Source organism: Hemibagrus wyckioides, linkage group LG15, assembly GCF_019097595.1.
Source record: "Hemibagrus wyckioides isolate EC202008001 linkage group LG15, SWU_Hwy_1.0, whole genome shotgun sequence".
In the NCBI taxonomy this organism is placed as follows: domain Eukaryota; kingdom Metazoa; phylum Chordata; class Actinopteri; order Siluriformes; family Bagridae; genus Hemibagrus; species Hemibagrus wyckioides.
This window is the reverse complement of record NC_080724.1, coordinates 10,542,513-10,563,986: the sequence shown is the minus strand read 5'-3', so window position 1 is coordinate 10,563,986 and position 21,474 is coordinate 10,542,513. Positions and strand designations below refer to the sequence as shown.

Below are 21,474 nucleotides of genomic sequence, written 5' to 3'. Positions count from 1 at the left end.
CTGACAAGAATCATTGAATTTGTTTTTCCCCTATTTTTGTTATCATGAATGAAATTGCTATCTGCCCTCTTATATAAGTATGAGAAGAGGAAAAGTGAGGCCCTAAGCTAGAACACAAATAAAAGTGAGGCCCTAAGCTATAACATAAAAAGTGAGGACCAAAGCTATAGCCAAAGTGAGGACCTAAGTAAGAAATTAAAAAAGTGAGGACCTAAGCTAGAACATAAAGAAAAGTGAGGCTGGAAGATAGAACATAAAGGGAAATGAGGCCCTAAGATATAACATAATGAAAAATGAGGAACTAAGTAAGGACATAAAAAAGTGAGGACCTAAACTACAGCATAAAGAAAAGTGAGAACCTAACTAAAAACATAAAGAAAAGTGAGGGCCTAAGCCAGAGCATAAAGAAAAGTGAGGCCCAAAGCTAGAACATAAAGAAAAGTGAGAACCTAACTAAAAACATAAAGAAAAGTGAGGGCCTAAGCCAGAGCATAAAGAAAAGTGAGGCCCAAAGCTAGAACATAAAGAAAAGTGAGAACCTAACTAAAAACATAAAGAAAAGTGAGGGCCTAAGCCAGAGCATAAAGAAAAGTGAGGACCTAAGCTACAGTATAAAGAAAAGTGAAGCCCTAAGCTAGAACATAAATGAAAGTGAGGCCTTAGGTAAAAATATATATACGAAAGTGGGGCCCTAAGTAAGAACATAAAAAGCAAAAACCTAAGCTAGAACATAAGAAAGAATAAAAGGCAAAGTGAGGACCTAAATAAAAACAAAGAAATCTATGGATCATGGAAGAAATTACATTACATTTAATTACATTAATTCATTCATTGCATTCGCTCACAGGTGACCAGGACTGGTTAGTGTCATTATGATTGACAGGAGAGACAATAATATTATCCTTCCCACGCAGACAGAACAACCCATTTTTCTCACTCAGATTCCTGTCCACTCATGACTGTGGCATTGTCAGGATTCAAACTTGCAATCTCTCAACAATACTGCGAACGGTTTTTGTTGTTGCACCACTAACTAGCAGCACAGACTTAGAACTTCTAAGGTCGGCTGCCAAACTTCATCAGTGTGAAACCCATTTTTGTAGAACGCATTCATGAATTATTCAAAGGTGTTAAGTTGCCCCTTCATCACCTCCCTCGCGACACAATCAGACTAGAGTACGGCCAAGATTTGTTCTCAGAAACGTAAGTAAAAGCCTTCTCACAGAGGTGAGCTTTAGCCTACATTCCTGCTACATCTTCTCTGGTAAACTAGTTTCCTGGTGTTCAGCGATTCCACACCTGCATCATTAACACTGCATGAGAAACAACCAAAGAACATCTTCAGGCAACAGTGTTTCTAAGAGCCAAACTCACCAAAATCACACAGCTTGAGCACGTCATCTGAGCTGATTAAGAGGTTTTCTGGCTTAATGTCTGAAAGAGAGAGAGCGAGAGAGAGAGAGAGAGAGAGAGAGAGAGAGAGAGAGAGTGGGAGAGGAAGCATGAGGAAGAGAAAAACAATCAGGTCACTGAAGGAAAAATGTTGACTTAAATATCTTACATTAAATAACTTACAGACATTAAATATCTAACACATTAAATATCTAACACATCATGTCATATATTTTACATGTTACTTGAAACACTCTTTGTCTTCCCCAAAATGTTTTCCAGAAATACATTCCTGAACCCTTGTCCAGCACCAATTACCATTGATTGGCATTTTCATATTGATTTTTAACAAAATAATAACATCCAAGATGGCTACTCTTATAACATGGTAAAAAGGTTTTGTTAACAAAATTCAACACTATGGTAAATTAGAATTACGGGTTTGAGGAACAGATTACCAGTCTTCAGTTACTACAGCTATGATACAAACGTAAAGAACAAATGATGGTTATTATACATGTCTTGGCTGATCGACTAAATTGAACAACTCCATTTATTATACTTGTTGGACAATGTATTCCAGTATGTCTGAGTTTACATGAATATATAAGACTAAATTGGAATTTAATAAGGAATATATCACTGCTGTTTCTTTGCAAACGTTCCCTATAGTTCAGGAAGTTAAGTTCAAATTTGTGTCGTGTTAATTCTTTCTGCGATATTTCCCTGTTTGCTTACGGTGCACAAATAAAACTGCATTTTATTTGAGCTCAAGAGCAAAAAACAGGCTGCCTGCAAGTGGGACAGTGGCTTTCGCATGCAGCTCCTCCACACTGGCCTAGTTAAAGCCTAGCTCTCTGCCAGTGCTGTTTTTACTTTACTAGGTCATCTAGCATCGGTCATCTTGATGGTTCAGGCACCCGCAATCGTACGTTTAGCCAAAGAAGGCTGCATTTCTGACACATGCAGCATGTTAAACAGCTCAAAGATAACAATACAGGCAGGACTTCTCAAAGCTCATTAGAAACCATTCACTCATTCTCAGCAGCTCCAGGTCTCTAACTGAGGTGTGTTCATTGTGTAAGAGTGAGCTTGAAAGGAGCTCCAACAATCTACACTTTCATTCTACTACTGCAAACTCGCCAATGTTCTGAACTGACTTGGAAATTTGCTCCAACAGTCCAGATCATTCTCTTACCCCTGTGCACTATGTCGTTCTTATGGCACCAGTGGATGGCTTTGATTAGCTGGTAGATGTAGTTCCTCACTTTGTCAGGCGGAACTCCATTAGGCAGCTCTTCCAGCAATTCCAGCATGTTCTACACAGCGGGAGCAAAAAAAAATCTTTAGGAAAGAAATCCAAATATACGGCCAAGCAGAACATGAGATCATAGAACATACATAAATTCAGTGCACATATTTTGAGTTCCTAAAGCAGGTGTATATATTTATTTGCCTTAAACAGGAGCAGTCATCAAAACAGCTACAGAATGGTAGTCTCGTCTATTCATGTTTACACATTTTGCAGACTTTTCTAATTCAGAGAAACATTCAAAAAAGTGTGAATGCACCTATCCTTGTATTTCAATCCTTGTATGTATAAATGTGTTCAATTCACTGAGTAAAAAGAACTCTACAAGGAAAAGTGAGGACTTACAGTAACTAAGAACATAAAAAATGAGCACCTAAGTAAGAAAATGCAAGGGAGGACTGAAGTAAGAGTATAATGAAAAGTGAGGACTTATGTGAGAACATAAGGAAAAAATGAGGACATAGGCAAGAGCATAAAAAAGTAAGGACCTAAGAACATAAGGGAATGCAAAGACCCAGCGAGGACCTGATTAAGAACCTAAGGAAAAGTGTGAACCCAAATAAGAACATAAAAAGGGAGGACCTATAAAAATAACATAAAGCAAATGATCCAAGGATATATAAAAAAATATATAAAAAATGCGGACCTATGTAAGAACATAAGAAACACAGGTGACCTAACTAAGAACATAAAGAAAAGTGAGGACCTAAGCTACAACTTAAAGAAAAGTGAGGAGTTGGACCTAAGTAAGAACATAAAGAAAATTTAGGACCTAAGCTAGAACATAAACAAAAATAAGAACCTAAGCTAGGACATAAAGAAAAGTAAGGACCTAATTAATAACATAATGAAAAGTGAGGCCCTAAGAAAGAACATAAAAAAGCTTCACCTAAGTAAGAACATAAAGAAAAGTGAGTCTCTGAGTAAGAACATAAAGTGAGGACCTAAGTAAGAACATAAAGAAAAGTGAGGACCTAAGTAAGAACATTAAAAGGCTAGATCTAAGTAAGAATATAAGGAAAAGTGAGTCTCTAAGTAAGAACATAAAAAAGTGAGTACCTAAGCAAGAACGTAAGGAAAATTGAGGACTTGCGTAAAAATAAAAGGAAAAGTGAGGACCAAAATAAGGGAAAAAGTGTCTGCACTAAATATTTACAGACAAAGTTGCTATTTTCTGTAGAAAAAGAAGAATTACCTAGCTATAATAAACTGTAATATCTATCTGTAGATGTCTTATAATCGAATGTGTGTTATGCTACATGTGTACATTGTGTAGACTGCTACACAGTTTATTTGTTATCTGCAACTGTCTGTTATTCACAAGAAATTCTTATGTAGGATTCAACACAAGCTTCTACTTTAAATGAAATATTCCTCTTCCTGTTATTGTGTCCATGTATTATTAGTGTGAAGACGCCATCAACTTCATTTGCACTGTCAATAACATATTTGAGTTGAGCTGAAATGAAGCATCCCGCAGAGCGGCTTCCCTGTGTGTACCTTCTCCACATACTCAAACACCAGGTAGAGTTTCCCCCGGCGCCGGAAAGCCTCCTTCAGTTCCACAATGTTTTCCTGCTTGAGCGTGCGGAGCATCTTCAGCTCCCGCAGTGTTGTCTCCTTCACATCCTCATTCTCTGTGTGAGGAGAACATCAGGCTTTAATAATAATAATAAAAAAAAAAGATAAAGGGAGTGCACAAGGCTCCCAGAAGTGCTACTGGTTATTTTTTATGCCTGTCCTACATAGATACACACCCACCTGAGCTTATTAAACAACAGAGGAGTCTCGGGGTGGGGTTCTCCCTACAAGCTACAGAAGTCTACATCTGTATTGAAATGGGAGTTCCACCTTAATTGAGATATGTTTGGTCTTTTTTAGGTTCTCTTTTTCATCTTTGTACAGTTATTTTAGACAAAAAATAAGCAATGAAAGGGTTAAAGGTTTAGACATGCAGCTGCATTAAACAGCAAAATAAACTTGCAATAAAATGTATAGAAATCAAATTAATTAAATTAAATTATAATATAATATAATATAATATAATATAATATAATATAATATAATATAATATAATATAATATAATATAATATAATATAATATAATATAATATAATAAACATCCAATCCAAACGAAACCATAGGGAAAAAATAAAAAAACTTCAGGACATTATTATTTTTATTAAAATTTTGTAGTGCTGATAAACCACAGCAAAAGAACACCATAATTCAGTGAACCACCATAACACTGGCTATAAACTATATCTAAATGTATTTTAAGGCTACACTTTTAAAATAAATCAGTGCATGAAATGTGCAAAAGATGCGTATCATATGACACTAGTAAAGAACGTATCAATTCTTAAAAGGCACCAGCATGTGGGCACGGCTCTGGAACTGAAAGCACGCAGCATGGAGGCTCATGTCCATCTGCTTTTCTTTACCATCTGCCACACCACTAATCCCCACAGCGGCGGATAATGAACGTATTAGTCGACTAGTCTATGCAACATTTAGTATGTAATACTGCTATACTGGTACATATACGCTTGGCTTACTTGTTAACTGGTTAAACTTGTAGAATTAATAAAAAAGCAGCAAATCGAATTTTTGGGCCAAACTATTAAAACTGCATATTTCCAATGAAAAATTTTTTTTTTTTTGAGAATACCAACTGAATTGAATTTAAATGAAAAGTCATTTCATGGCACGTTACACACTGACATGCTACTAAAAATATTACAAATTATTACTTACTAGTGCTGTAAAGTAGAAATGTTAAGTAAAATGAGTAAAAACTAGTTAACTGAGAAAATGGCTTTGTATGTTAGCTGAGCTTGTTTTTCTTTCATTTAAGTCATATGGTCTAATATGCTAAACGATCAAGCTGCAGTGTGTCGAAAAATAGTAGGTAGCAATTATTTTGCTACATGGGACACAGCATTGGCAATAATCTTGACGCGTTGAAGAAGAGCTAAAGTTTTATACTAGTCTGATCATTTACTCAAAGCGAGTACTTTGAGCTCATAGAGAGAACTTTAATTACTTATAATTCCCTTCAGGGTTCAAGACATAAAACAGATATTATTGATGTGTCTGTAAATTTAATATCAGGCATACCCGTTTTTTTTTATTATTATTATTAATTATATCGCTGTTTGATTTTGTTCTCCATTAGTGTCACTTCATAAGTCTTACCTTCACTGTCCTTGAACTTCTTAATAGCCACGATTTCATTAGTCTCCTGTAATAAAAGGAAGGGTTGGTGATTAGGGATGAAGCTGCCGCTTTGAGGGTCGTTATGCCACACAATCACATTCCCCAGCAGCGGGCCGTAATGAAAAACACACCCGTTATTGCACTTCATTAGCCTGTGAGCTCCGGTGCTGCGGCCCACTAAACAAAAGGCTCTTCTCAGAGCAGCGAGGCACGAAAACACTTAAAACAATTAAATCAGAAAAAATAAACAATTCAAGCATATTTTGACTGTTGGAGGATGTATATGTCTAGGAAGCACAAATGAGACGTAATAATCTCATGTAGACTTAAACAGCAGTGTTTAAATTTTCCAGTCAAGATAAATACAATAAGGGCTGTAAGAGGTGTTTTTAACATTTTTACAGATTTTCTTTAATTATTTTTGCACAGAAAAATATTTTACTTTGTGCCTTTATGGTTTAACGCGTTTCTCTGTACTGTATAAAAAGACAGAAATGAATAAATGTCTTAAATATATATATTTTTTCCTTTCATTTTAATCCATCTACTCAGGCTTATAAAACAAGAGCCAAAAAAAACCCCAGTCATTAAAATACACAAATCAGCCTCTTGCTGGGGTTACACTGCATTTTCACCAGCCAAGCAGAGCTGCTCTAAAATGAAACTCTTTTAATAATCTGAAACACTGCCACAAACAGCGCAGTAATAAAATATCATCCACAGCTTAGCTAGCTAACAATGGAGAATATGTGTGTGTAAATGTGCGGCGGTCAGGGAAAACCCATCGGATGGCTGAATTCTGTTTTTGGACAAAATTGAAAGAGTTTCTGCCTTTAACTCTTTTCCCCCGAGGGCAAAAAAAGGTATTTGCTCCTGTTTTGTTGTGTTCAGCATTGAATGTCTTTGTCATGTCCCACAGTGGTGGTTAAAATGAAGCTCATATGAAAGTAGACACTCAGGAATTTATAGTGTTTCATAAGTACTTTTGTTTTTTCCCTAGCCTAGTACGGGCAATATATTCGTAGAAAAAATTCCAAAAAAACCCCCCAGAAACTAATTGTTTTTCTCACACAAACATTTGTACCTTCAAAGTAAATGTTAATATCAAACCCATTTCAGCTCTCGGAGATGCCCCAAGTGTTTGTTCATCTAAAAGGCGGCTAAAATTGGATCTTCAACCACTAAAATTCTGTGTGAGGTTATCTAACAGCGGGAAAAACACACGTCTAAAACACACTGAAAGCCAACAGAGTCCTGGCTCATTTTATATCAGACTCACAGTTGTTTCTTTACACTGACTGAAAATCTCCAATAAGTCCATTTCTATTCCGCTGGGAAAACGGACACTGCTGTACTGTTAAAATGGTTTAAGGAAATTTAAGAAACCACAATATAGAAATGATTAATTTACTGTTCAGTCATACCTAGCTTTTTTTTTTTTAGCTTCCCTAGAAGGGGCATAAAACTTATTTGCTTGACACGGTGAACCTCACACGTTTTTGGAAAAGTACAAACCAATAGCAAAACCGACATAAATCCATTTATAATCAGATCACGCTTGATAAAATCCAAAATAAGTGACATGTGAATGAAGATTTCCTCAATTTTATGCAAATTAGTTATCATGGATAACTAAGTATACAAAGTCTACATATTTCTTTAATTCCTCATGATTCGTTCCAATATAAAAGTGTTGCACAAATATTAAAAATCTATCACCTTATCCTATTAGGTTAATATACAGTTTAAACAAATGATCTCTATAAATGGTTACACAACTCCAATTGACTATATACGACTGTAGAAAAGACATTATTTATAATCACACTCTCCGATGTTTATAATAATTTATTATCACACTCTCCACTTAAATGAGGATGTGTTTCCTTTTGAGTCTGGTTCCTCTCAAGGTTTCTTCCTAAAGGAGTTTTTCCTTGCCACAATCACCTCAGGCTTGCTCATTAGGGATAAATACAAATGAATTGAAATATAAGTCTAATATTAATCTTAAACTTTTTGTACTATATTTCTAATGTTCTGTAAAGATGCTTTGAATCAATGTCCATTGTTAAAAGTGCTATACAAATAAAATCTAACTGAATAAACTATAAAGCAGATTGTATTTTGTTCAATACGAGTATGTGTGTGTGTGTGTGTGTGTGTCTGTGTGTGTATAGTGATGGTCATTAAAGGTAAAACGGGAACACACTCAGTAGGAGGTGTCCAGAAATGTGCGATTAATTAAATGGAATAAAATGGAGGTATCAGACAGCTGGATGTACTTCCTGTCATGCTCACCAAGCAGCAGGTGATAAAACAGCGCTAACAGCACCACCCATCTATCTCTCCTCTCGTCTCTTCGCCTGTACTGTCCTATTTTACACATACTGTCTCCTTCCAAACACCTCTGTTCTACTTTCAGCCTCCCAGGAGATTAAAAAAAAAAGCGTGAGGGCAAAGATGCAAAAGCGAGGACGGCTGTGAGAGATATGAAGCGGGGCATTACAACATGAGACGGCTCTGTGTGCAGTAAAGTAGGGAAAAGTAAAAAGAAGAGCAAGTTGTGTGATGATACAGACCTGAGAAGAATGTGAGAAAGACAACTAGAAATTTCTTTACATGACGTGTACAAAAGAGGAACACATCATGTATACTGGTTTAGGAAACCTGTACCTTTTAGAACTACTGTATTTATAGTGGAACCAAAGAGTTTTCCCATGTTGCCCAACATCACAATAAGTTCCTTAGGATATTCCTACACATGATTCCTAGACACAGTATGACATCAACGTTTGTTTCTTTTGTTTAGGATTTTAAGTCGACCATTCAGCACGTCTTCACACTTGGTGTGTAAAAGCCATGCATTAACACTTCAGCTTCATTGTGTGTGTGTGTGTGTGTGTGTGTATGGATATGCTGTATCACCAGTCATGCTAAGCCCCAAGCTGTGCTCTAATTTAAGACCCGAGACTAACGTCTCTCTGCAGAGGAACAAGAGAAACAAACCAACATGCCTGATTTTACACAACTGCACTACATGCAAATTTTTCTACTTTAACAACATATAGCATTCTATATTCATAATCATTCCACATCACTGTTCTATCTATGGATCCAATCACTGTATTCAGATACTATTTTTTAACTACTTAAATATTTTTAAAAATATTTTCACCTGACTCTATTTACATATCAAGGACAGTCATAATAAAAAGCATTTCATGACATATCATATTGTGTGTGATTGTGTATGTTTGTGTGTAAATTTCAATTTGATTTAAATTTTACTGCATTACCAACACACTTACTGTAGCAAGACCATCAACCCCACCGATGACTCAAATGTTCAAAGAAAATAAGGATTTGATAATGGATTTCTCAATGAACTGTTCAGATACTCAGCTTTGTTGAGTGGGATATCAGAGATGCCTTATGGTGATGAATGAGATACTAAAACGATGCAAAAGTCCACAGTGAGCTCTACTTTAATTAGTAATAAGCAGCTCCTCGTAATAAAGTTTTGTGAATTTACAAATCACTTAAAAATAACCACTGATGCTACCAGGACTTATGTTTAGCACAGTTGCCTTAGAGCAAGAAGGTCCTGGGTTCGAATCCTGGGTTCGAATGGGCAGGGGCCTTTCTGTGTGGATTTTGCAAGTTCTCCCCGTGCCTGCATGGGTTTACTCTGGGTACTAAACAGTCCAAAAACATGTACATTAGGTTGATTGGTAATTCTAAATTGCCAATAGGAGAGAGTGGGAGTGTTGGTGGTTGTCTTTCTATATGTGTGGCCCTGTGATGGACTGGCGACCTGTCCAGGGTGTACCACTGTCTTTTGCCCAATGTGTGCTGGAATAGGCTCCAGCAGATCCCGTGACCCTAATTAGGAATAAAGTGGGTATAGAAAATTGATGGATGGATGGATGATGCTACCAGCTTTTCCACCAGGTGAATTTTCATTTGCATTATCTGAGGATGTGAGGATCAGTTTGGTAATGACGTGATCTGTTGTACATGGAAGTCCAAGTAGAAATGTTCCTGAATTCTGATCTATTCTGCTTCCCAACGAACAAACATGAACGCATGAAGAAAGGTTGTATCTGTATATTTGTATAGCTATCTTACACAAAGATAATTATTTATTTCCAATTACTCAATTAGCAACAACGTGGTCTTTGCTTATAGAAATGACTTGTCATGCATTCTAATCACGGGGAAAAATCATTCTGAAAACAACTTAACAAATCTAAACATACAGAAATAACAGACAAAATCTACATATTGCATTTTGTTTGCGTAATAAACAGCGTAAAGAGAATTCTGTTTACTGTCTCTGTTCTCTGCTGGATTGTTGTGTGTTTAATCGAGTCAGGGTTTTTGCAGTTTTGATTGGATTGGATACAATGGATTGCAGCTTAAATCTTTACCAGAGGCCAAAAAAAAAGTCCATGTTCAGCACTGAATCTCATGATATGACACTGCTGGATGATATACCGATGGAAATGTGCATCATTTATAAAAACAGGAGCATTTTGTCTTTGTAGGTAATGCAGCAGAGTTGATTATATTATTTATAAAATCTGATTATTGGGTTTAAATATTACTACTTTATTCTAGCGGTTTCTGATTTGTGCTTTCTGTTTAATTATGTAGCGTTATTGTGGAGAGGTGTAAATCATTTGCCCAGCATGGGGCTCAAACCCCGCCCCTTTCTCCTCACCCTGCTGAGCAGCAGCTAAACACGACTCAGACTTGTGGTGATATAAAATGCTGAGATATGTGAAGAAAAAAATGTCACTGTTCTTCTTCTTTATTAGTTTATACAGATTTGTCGATCAGTCGATTAAATCGTACAGATAAACCATACTGCTCAAAAAAATTAAAGGAACACTTTTGCTGAAATTTCACTGCAGCAACTCAAAATGGTACTCAGTAGTTTGTATGACCCCCATGTGCTTGTATGCATGTCTGACAACATCAGGGCATGCTCCTAATGAGACGATGGATGGTGTCCTGGGATATTTCCTCCCAGATCTGGACCAGGGCATCACTGAGCTCCTAGACAGACTGAGGAGCAACCTGGCAGCTTTGGATGGACCGAAACATAATGTCCCAGAGGTGTTCTATTGGATTTAGGTCAGGCGAGCGCGGGGGCCATTCAGTGGTATCAATTCCTTCATCCTCCAGGAACTGCCTGCATACTCTCGCCACATGAGGCCGGGCATTGTCGTGCACCAGGAGGAACCCAGGACCCATTTCACCAGCGTACAGTCTGACAGTGGGTCCAAGGATTTCATCCCAATACCTAATTCAGGGTGCCATAGCCTGTAGAGGTCCCGGTCATGCTGAACGATGTTACAGGCAGCATAACATTCTCCACGGCTTCTCCAGACCCTTTCATACTGTATCTGTCACATGTGCTCAGGGTGAACCTGCTCTCATCTGTGAAAAGCACAGGGCACCAGTGCCTGCCAATTCTGGTGTTCAATGGCAAATGCCAATCAAGCTCCATGGTGCCGGGCAGTCCACTAGAGGATGTTGGGCCCTCAGGCCACCCTCATGAAGTCTGTTTCTGATTGTTTGGTCAGAGACATTCATAACAGTGGCCTGCCTGTGCAACCTCAGGTATCTCCTCATACTACCAGTAGTAACACTGACCCTAGACAAATGCAAAACTAGCGAAAAACAGTGAGAAAAGATGAGTCGGGGAAAAAATGTCAGTGGCCTCCACCTGTAAAACCATTCCTGTTTTGGGTTTGAAAGTTCAAAAGCAGCTACTGGTGATTAACAAGAAAGTAGAAAGCATTTTATTTCTCAGCCGTGAGACACATCTGTGGTTGAGCAATTCCAGGAATCCATTAACACAAAAACACTACTGATCCCAGACCTCTGATCCCGGCTGTCTTCAAGATCAGAGTGCTAGCAGGTCCTCATTCTAACCCTGTCAATCATAACAGATTTCTATAGTTTCTTTGCTGGACCTCATTAGAGAATCTCAATAAAAAAGCGAGGTCAGGAGTCAAAACTGGTTTCGGGCAGTTTGACAATGTCAAGTCTTTTTCACATCATTAAGACCAACCTTCTCTCCTCAGCTGCTTGGCATTTGTCAGGTTTTTTTGTATAAGATCTGACAATTATCAAAGTGGCAGGCTATTTGTGACTACGGTGATGTCGGATCTCACACCTGCGAGTCTGATACTCGTTTGTGGCATGAGTGACCGCTCCCCGATGACCTGCCCGTCTCCAGCACAGATGAGCAGTAGATGAATTGATCTGTCAGACCCTGAACCTACTTGTGATTGCTCATGAACATGATCTGCTCTGGGATTTTTTTCTGGAGATTTTCTTAGCACCTTTAAGGAGGGTTGGAAATATCTGGAATGTTCTAAAGAACCGGAGCATATTCCAGCTGTGAATCAGGTAGGAATTTATTACAGCACAGTGAAATGCTTTTCTTCACATGTCCCAGGTTGTCAGAGTCAGCTGTGATACAGCATCCCTGGAGCAAAGAGGGTTAAGGGCCTTGCTCATGGGCCCAAAAGTGGCAGCTTGGTGATACTAGGGCTTAAGCCTTTTACATTTGAGCCTCCACTACCCTAAGGATAGCCAATCCACCTACTGAAATGATTTTATTAAAAAAAAAAAAAACTTTAACTGGAAATCACAAATAACCATGTATTTAAACAGAACTTGTGAATTTGCATTTTTGGTGACTCTGAACCCAACATGAAAGGTGTGAATGAGCCTCTTGTGTGTAGTGCACTTGGGATAGGCTCTGAATTCACTGAAGTTGATCAGATAAATCTTTTGGAAAAGAGGATCTCATGATATGCTTAATGCAGCAGTTTCTCAAACTGTGTGAAATCTAAATGAACCAGCTAGAACTTTGCCATAATGTTTTCTAAGCCATTTCCTCAGATGGGTTTGTAAATAATTAAAATTTGTGTAATTCCATCTAACATCGGCTGTAGACCCGAATTTGCAAACGTATCATCGTAACATACTGTAGTTCTGAGCTAAAAGAAAACAGATTTAATTTAGTTTAGATTTAGATCAGTTTAACAGATTATTAGAACATACAGAATATGCAAAATGTATCTAAAGACTAGCAAATTAATTTAAGGTTTGCTTTCAAGCCTCTGAATCAGCAGGATTCTTAATTGCCCTTAACCAATTCTGAAGAGTGCTTGGCCCCTGAAAGTCTACATCTTTCTAGCTTTAATTAAAGGATCTCCTCTAAGATACACTGTAGAGTAGGTTTACATGGTACCATGGGAAACAAAATGCACCTGTACAGTACCTTTATTTTGACAAAGACAAATTGTGCAGTATATTTTGTTTCATGCAGCACACCAAATGGGGCCGGTGCTAGGGTTTCTGAGCGCGATCCAATTAAACTCTAGTGCAGTTTAACTGCAGTGAGAAAAACGAGTCGACTCTGAATCGACTCACTTGCAGGAAGTGAATCAAACATTCTGTGTTTTTTGGGTTGAGTTTCTAAACCAAGGTGCTGCAGAAATGCCATGAGTTCTGGATATTTGGACTGACATAAGAAAAGAAGATACTCAGAAACTTTAAAAGGACTCTGAAAGGGATCATGGCACTGGGTTGGCATCTGGAGGTCAGTGCTTTTGCCCAACACTATAAAGAAGGCTTCATTTGTACATACACACACACACACACATACACAAAAGGGAGACAGTCCCTACATAGACAATGTGTCTAGTGTGTAAATCAGAGCAAGGACTCAGACTGCAGCTCGATATTAATACCACCTCGACACCTCGTCTTCTCACTCTCTTTGTGTCCCTCTCACTTTTTTTATATCCCTTTTCACAATTTCACTCTCTATGTTTGTCCTCATTCTCTCCCTCTTTCTCTCCCTCTTTCTCTCTCTCTCTCTCTCTCGCTCTCTCTCTCTGTCTATCCCTGTCCAGAGGAGATTATCCAGAGCGGCAGCACCCTGGCCAATGACGTTTAATTCCTCTCAGTCACACTTGAGCAGGGTGTCATTCTTAAGAACGATGGCTCTGTTGGTCTATTTTGATCAGTCGTAAGTGTTACTTGAAAAGGAGCAGTGTTAAGAGGGAGCAGTATAAACCAGACTCAATCCTCTGATCTTTCACTTGCTACAGGAAAGCACAGAAGTCTGTGGAGTGTGTAGAAGATGGTCTGTGTGTCCTGACATCTTTCCATCAGAGCCAGCATGAACTTTCCTGCTTCTGACACATCAACTTCGAGAACTGTTCATAGTGTCAAGCATCAGTGCAATGAGATGTGTGTGTATAAGAATCTAAATTTATACATTTACCCTTAATTAAGTCATTTGCTGAAAAAAACCCTCATTCACTCATTTGTTTCTCAATTAATTTCTTAATTTCTGAAATGTTTGATTACTCATCCATCCATGAATTTTTTCATTTATTTACGTATTTAATTATTCTAATTCACCCTTTTTATTTTTCCTTTTTTGTGTTCTTTCTTCTTATAGTTTCTATAGTTACTTTCCTTTGAAATGTATGAAAATACAAAAAAGTTCTCCAATTAAACAAAATTCAGTCACTCCTTTTTTTTTAGTGCTGAATAGTTTCGTTAACAGTGATTTATTTAATCTATAACATAAAAAAATTATATATATATATATATAATTTTGTTGGAATTTCAGTTGCTTTATTAATGCCATGCTGCTTCACAGGTTTTGGAAAATTCCAATGAACGACATGAAAAAAGAGATTTCTATTTCTCTATTTTATAAAAATCAATCAGGAGCCAATCAAAATCCAAATCACACACGAATCAGTGTGGTTTTATCTGTGTGTTTCTGTGTGTTTCTACCTTGTTTTTCTTCTCCAGCAGCACAAACAAGGCACTCTTAAATCAGTTCAGAAATCTGACAGGGTGCTGAATAACTGCACACACACACACACACACACACTATACTGTGATATATGGGATTTACATTTTCAATATACATCATCCCCAAAAACCAACACTCTGTATCAGCTCAGATGGTGGTTATAGTGATGATGATGGTGATAATGGTGGTGATAGTGATGATGATGGTGATAGTGATGATGATAATGGTGATGGTGGTGATAGTGATGATAGTGATGGTGATGATGATGATGATGACGATGACGGTGATGAGAGTGATGGTGATGATGATGATGATAGTGATTGTGATGATGGTGATAGTGATGATGATGATGATGATGATGATAGTTATGGTGATTATGATGATAGTGATGGTGATGATGATGATAGTGATGGTGATGATGATGATGTTAGTGATGATGATGATAGTGATGATGATGGTGATGATGATAGTGATGGTGATGATAGTGATGATGATGGTGACGAAGATGGTAATGGTGATAGTGATTATGATGATGATGATTATGATAATGACGATGATAGTGATGGTGTTGATGGTGATGACAGTGATGGTGATGACGATGGTTATGGTGATGATGAATGTGACGATGATGATGATTATAATTATTGCTCAAAACATATGAGGGCATCTGCTCAGTTTGTTGGATATCTGATGAAAAATGAACACAGTCCATGCTGTATCGTTTTATCCCTCCTTTTTTTTTTAAGAAAAAACACCTTCAGTCTATGTGACAACTTCTCTATCTGATAAAATCTCTATCTCTATCCCCCGACAACAGCGCTATCTCAGACGGAGTGATTTACCACAGGCAGGGCCATTTACGATCTCCTTTCAGATAACTGTTCTCTCTACCTTGGGTGTGAAAGAGGGACAAACTAGCTGCACGAAAAAAAAACCCCACAAGCAGTCCTAAAAGATTCATTTGTTGGACCAGTCAGATGGAAATTCACCACAGGGGATTGAGAGGACGGGCAAAGAGTTAGTATAGAGCATGAATATTTATCACCAAACAGGAAGCTGAGGTGACAGTAGACAGAAGGTCACGAAAACTGGAACAAGACCAGGTCATTTTTTTGCCTTTTTTGTTCTAGCTCCTATGCCTTATGTACATTCTATGATCTTTTCTGCTCACCATGTTTGCACAGAGTGCTTATATGAGTTATGTCCATTAAAACCGGTCACATGACCTCTCTTATCAACAAGCCGTTTCCGTCCTCAGAGCTTCTCCGACTGGATTATTAAAAGTATGACTTGGAGCTATAATTAGATATTTCCAGCCACACGAAAACCTGAATTTAATAACTGTAAGACATGAGAGCTGGAGGCGCTGGCTGAACGTACTGCTTCATACAGTCTATATTAGGGTTACGGTTCGTAGCATTTCTTAAGTAAGAATCTGTGCTATTCTCCGTAGTATGGGTCAATGAATCAGAACCATTCTGCTCTTTCTTGAGGACAAGACACCAGGGCATGTGTAAAAAGTATCTCTGAGATTCCTGATACTGTTTCACCTGTTTTTACCTTGCAAAAAGACACACACACACACACACACTTTCCTGTGGGAGAAATGCAGACTGGGTGAAATATGTCCTGTCTGGACTAAAGAAAGAGGACAGGCCCACAGGTGGAGTATTGGACAGAGGATTGGACCATCTAACCACTTCCTAAAATACAGGAGACGGTTAAAACAAGACGTCTCTTGTTTTTTTTCCTTATCTTTCAGTCAGTCACCTACCTCCATGTCGCCTTGTGATCTGCCTCATTGTTCCACTAATGCACATTCGATTACTCACGCTTTTAGTCCTTCTTGCTAACTGTGGAGTGTCCCACTCAAAATGACCTATTTTTCTCATGCCATGCAAAAGCTTCTCTCTTCTCTCCTGCTCACTCACTTCTGTCCCACTTTTTTCATCATTAGGGAGAAAGAGACTCCCTCCTTTTGCTCCTACAAAAATAGGGCGAGAGGCTATTTCCAACAATGAAACACATAGACACTTCATATTCCGAGGACATTTTGTGAACAAAACTAATTTATTCGACTTTATAAAACTGGTTTGATCCACAGAAGATCCCGTAGGCAAATGATGTCATGTCAGAGATAAGAGTCCAAACTATACTGAGCTTTTCTCAAAATATACTTCCATTATAAAATATACAGCCAAAAGTAAATGAAGGTACACTAGACCATCACAACTGTATCTGCTTTTTACCTGAACTGCTCTCACAAATCTGGAATTTTCTAGAATTTTCATTTGCATGCTTTCTTGTCACTGGAACTATGACAATGCCCCTGTGCACAAAGCCCCTGAGCTCCATTAGGCCTAGTTTGTGAAGTTTGGAGTGGAAAAACTCAAGTGTCAACATCTAGATGGGTTTTTTTTCCATAACGATACTGAAACCTTGAATATCAACCGACCTGGACGACTGTCCAATATCTTAACTTTCAAAACTGCTAAGCTTTAAGATGACTTTTAATCTGAAGCATCTTTAAATCCACTTCAAATCTGTTTCCTTTCTTACAGGATCAGATTCATTCTTCTTTTTTTTTATCATCCCTGATCCACCATTTCTTTTGCTGGAATCGAGTCTGATCTTGTGGACCAGACTGGTGTCTTCTCAAGATATAACAAAATATCATTAAACACAATTAGGGCCTGGAAAATGAAGGACTTTGCAGCTGCTTAGTGTGACGACAAGCTGCAGTGATTTATGTAATTTACATCAAGAAAAAGAAAGAAAGAGAGAGAGAGATACAGATAGATAGACAGGCAGTAAGAGAGAAAGTTTGGAGTGGAAGAACTCAAGTGTCCTGCACAGACCTACACCCTGACTCTGACTCAACCCCACTGAACTCCATTGGGATGAACTGGAACTGGAGCCTCATCAACATCTCAACATCAGTGTCTGATCTCACTAATGCTCTTGTAGCTGAATGAATGATCACAAATCCACACAGCCACAATCCAACATCTAGAGCGGTCACTTTTTTGAAAAATCAAGTTTTCATATGCCACGCAATTTGTTCAAATATATTCAAATACCCCTGTCCAAAAAAAAACTACTGCAACACAAACACCCTTTTTCAGTATTTTATTAAAACCCTGTACAATATCACCAAATAATATGCAGTCATGGCTCTGTCTGACTTTCAGCTGCCTCGATTCGTTGTCTTGGACATGTAAGACAGCTGTTTTTTACAATGCCTTTGACAATCTTTGACTGTAATTTTCCCACTTGCGGTGTAGAACCCAAAATACACTGCTTTTTAGATGATTTGGGGTCGTAGTTGTCCGCTTGAGGCAGTTCCTCTGCTTGCTGTTATCTTCCATTTTCGTATCATTAGCTTCATTTACTGATGGTCAAGAGGACGTTCAAAACTTTGAGGGCTCCCCCTGCTGGATCAGGTGCTAAACAACTCAACTAAAAGCTGTATGTACTAAGGCTGCACGTTAATATTCGTACAAATTATAGTTCTAGTATGAATTTTTCATGCCATGTTCGAATATCAGTTAAAAAGTGACAGCCCTAGATTCTAAGATTATAGATACCGCGTTGATACCCGTGATGATGCTGTCGGAGTGATCTATGACATGAAAGAACCTCACAGGATCGTCAGACCGATATAACGACGAAGAAGTTTATCAGTTCAACCGTTTGTTTTGTGTCAATATATAATCCTTCAGCTGTAGAAACTCTCACTGTGAAAACGCTCGGTTCGAAGCGTTCATTTCCTTTCAGCTTCATGCCAAGCGTTTTTCTTATCCTGACTAATCAGGCTAAAAGGAGCACTTTATGATGTCCTTTTTTGTCCTTGGCGACTCACCCAGGCAGGAGATTTACAGGGACGTGTCTGGACTTTAAAACAGTTAGTCATTTCTTAAATAGGTTAATCACGCCCTTTAAACTATGTGGAGCAGCTGTAGCTAGATTTCACGGCTGGGCGTGACGATGCGTGACAATGTGTCAGGATAAGCATGGAGGACAAGCACAATATTCGTATGTGGCAGAATTATTGGCACCTTTTATAATATTCAAAAGACATGGAAACAATATACCCTCTAAACTAAGCTTCTATAACTAAAGATGACACAATACCATGTGTTCATTTCCGATAACGATACAGAAACCTCGAATATCAACCGAAGTGGACGACTGTCCGATATCTTTAGTTTCAAAACTGCTAAGCTTAAAGATGACTTTTAAACTGAATCATCTTTAAATCCACTTTGAATCTGTTTCTGTTCTTACAGAATCAGGTTAAATTTATTCTTTTATTTCCCCTGATACCTGATCCACCATATTTTGCTGATATTGAGTCAATTCTGATCTTGTGAACCAGACTGGTGTCTTCTCAAGATATATTAAAGCACAAAATACCATTAAACACAATTAGAGCCTGAAAAATGGAGGACTTTGCAGCTGCTTAGTGAGATGACAAGCTGCAGTGATTTATGTCATTTACCACAAGAACAAGAGTAAGAAACGAGAACGAGAGAAAGAGAGAATAAGAGGAAAAAGAAGGGGGAAAGAGAGAGAGAGAGAGAGAGAGAGAGAGAGAGAGATAGGCAAATGGACAGCAGACAGAGAGAGTGAGACAGACAGATAGACAGATAGAGAGAGAGAGAGAGAGAGAGAGAGAGAGAGAGAGAGAGAGATGGACAGACAAATATACAGACAGAAGGACAGACAGAAAGAGAAAGAAAGAGAGAGATCTATTTACTATAAAGTACAGATATAGTAGAAAGATAGATAGAAAGAGAGAGAGAGAGAGAGAGAGAGAGAGTGAGCGAGAGAGATACAGACAAATGAACAGACAAAAAGACAGAGAGAGTTACAGACAAATGGACAAACAGAAAGAGAGCGTGAGACAGACATATGGACATATGTAATGGACGGAGAGAAAGAGAGAATGAGTGGCAGGTGAACAAACTAAATTGTCTTATGTACATTAAACTGAGTAACTGTAACTGTGTGATTGATCAATTTCCTGTAACAGCATGTCCCCCAAGTGTTTAATAAGAGTCAGAGGTATGTTTTAAACCCTACACACACACACACACACACACCCTGAAGCAGTGCCTATAACACACACAACATAATACATTATTTAATCGTCACATTTCTGTGAAAAAAAAAACAAAAACAAACTTCACAGTGATTCTGTTTGTTACCGAACCCGAATCAAACCCAAAGCCTAATGGAGACAAACTGACTTGGCTTTGTTCTGAAAGTCTGTGGGGTAAACAGGTTTAACAGACGAGAGAGGGGAATGAGAACGTGCACCAAACACAGACACACACACACACAAACTATTTCCCTGAATGTCACAGCCAGCCTCATTTTAACGCCTTCCTCATGCATATCTCACGCTGTCATCTTTTTTTTTTTTTATAGCTATGAAGTTCTATTTGTGCAACATGGCTAAAAAAAGGCTGTGAAAAGAAAACAGTGTTAAAGTGAAAGAATACAAATAAGTTGTATATCTCAAGGGCAGCTATTTTGAGATGTGGAGCAAAATATACAGTATTGATGCTAGATTATTATTATTATTATTATTATTATTATTATTATTATTATTATTATTATTATAACATATAACATTATCAGAAACATTTTTTGCTCAACACATCCTAAACACAACCTAAAATTAACCTCTAAATTATACAAAACACAAAATGGAGGAGGAGAAGGAGGAGGAGCTGTACGCTGGTCTAGCAATATTCAAATATCAAATATTTATAGCTTTAAAGGAGCAGCAGCAATATATATATATTTTTCAGTTTAATCATTACTATTTAGTATATTTTCATTCTGCGAGTGGACTAGAAATCGACTTATGGGAGATTTTCAATCAGTGTAAACAAACGAATGATGTTCTGGCTGTGAGTCTGATATAAAATGAGCCAGGACTCTGTTGGCTTTCAGTGTGAGACGTGCATTTTTCCCTTACACAGAATTTTAGTGGTTGAAGAACAAGCACTTGGAGCGTCTCAGAGAGCAGAAATGGGTTTGATATCAACATTTACTTTGAAGATCGAAACATTTGTCTGGAAAAAAACAAGTCGTTTTTGTTATTTGGAACTTGTCTAGGAATATATTGCCCCTAGTAGGCTAGGGAAAAACAGAAATACTTATGAAAAACTACCAAAAAGAAAAATTAAAGCTCTGAGTATCTACTTTCATATGAGCTTCATATTAACCACCACTGTGGAGTGAGACATGACAAAGACATTCAATGCTAAACATGAGCACAAAAAATAGGAGGAAATTCTGTTTTTTGACCTCTGGGGAAAAAAAGCTAAAGAAAACCTAAATGGATTAAGCTGAGGCCAATATTCCAGTTTGGAAAACTGACTTCTGGTCTGGAATTCTGCTTCCTGCCAATCATTTCACAGACACTATACATTAGAGTAAATCAGAGTTGAGATCAAAGCTGGGCGAAAATTGTAGGAGTTCAAAAAAAATATTGCAAGTAATGAAAAAAATTTACATTTTGTAACTGCTCAACTGTATGAATAATAAAATAAAATAATAATAAAAATAAATAATAATAATAAAATAATAATAATCTTACATAACATACCTTTAAAGTCTTAATAAATAAAAAATTAAAAAGTTTGTTTTAATAATTAAAAATAATTTAAAAATGAAT

At 37.6% G+C, this 21,474-nt stretch overlaps 1 protein-coding gene across 6 annotated transcripts in view; it reads right to left on the bottom strand.

Moving 5' to 3' along the window:
* The window catches only part of LOC131366042 (cyclin-dependent kinase-like 5), a 67,743-nt gene that overhangs the window by 17,196 nt on the left and 29,073 nt on the right, over positions 1-21,474 (bottom strand). For 5 of the 6 annotated variants that reach the window (XR_009206762.1, XM_058410147.1, XM_058410149.1 and 2 more), the window contains exons 4-7: positions 5,903-5,948; positions 4,205-4,341; positions 2,591-2,711; positions 1,375-1,434 (exon numbers count right to left, since the gene is read on the bottom strand). Coding sequence is in view for 4 of the 6 variants with exons in the window: in XM_058410147.1 (XP_058266130.1) it covers positions 1,375-1,434; positions 2,591-2,711; positions 4,205-4,341; positions 5,903-5,948 (364 nt within the window). In the remaining 2 variants the exon portion in view is untranslated. Of the gene's footprint in view, positions 1-1,374; positions 1,435-2,590; positions 2,712-4,204; positions 4,342-5,902; positions 5,949-21,474 lie in introns of those variants that run through there. The other variant, XM_058410152.1, reaches the window with a different exon arrangement.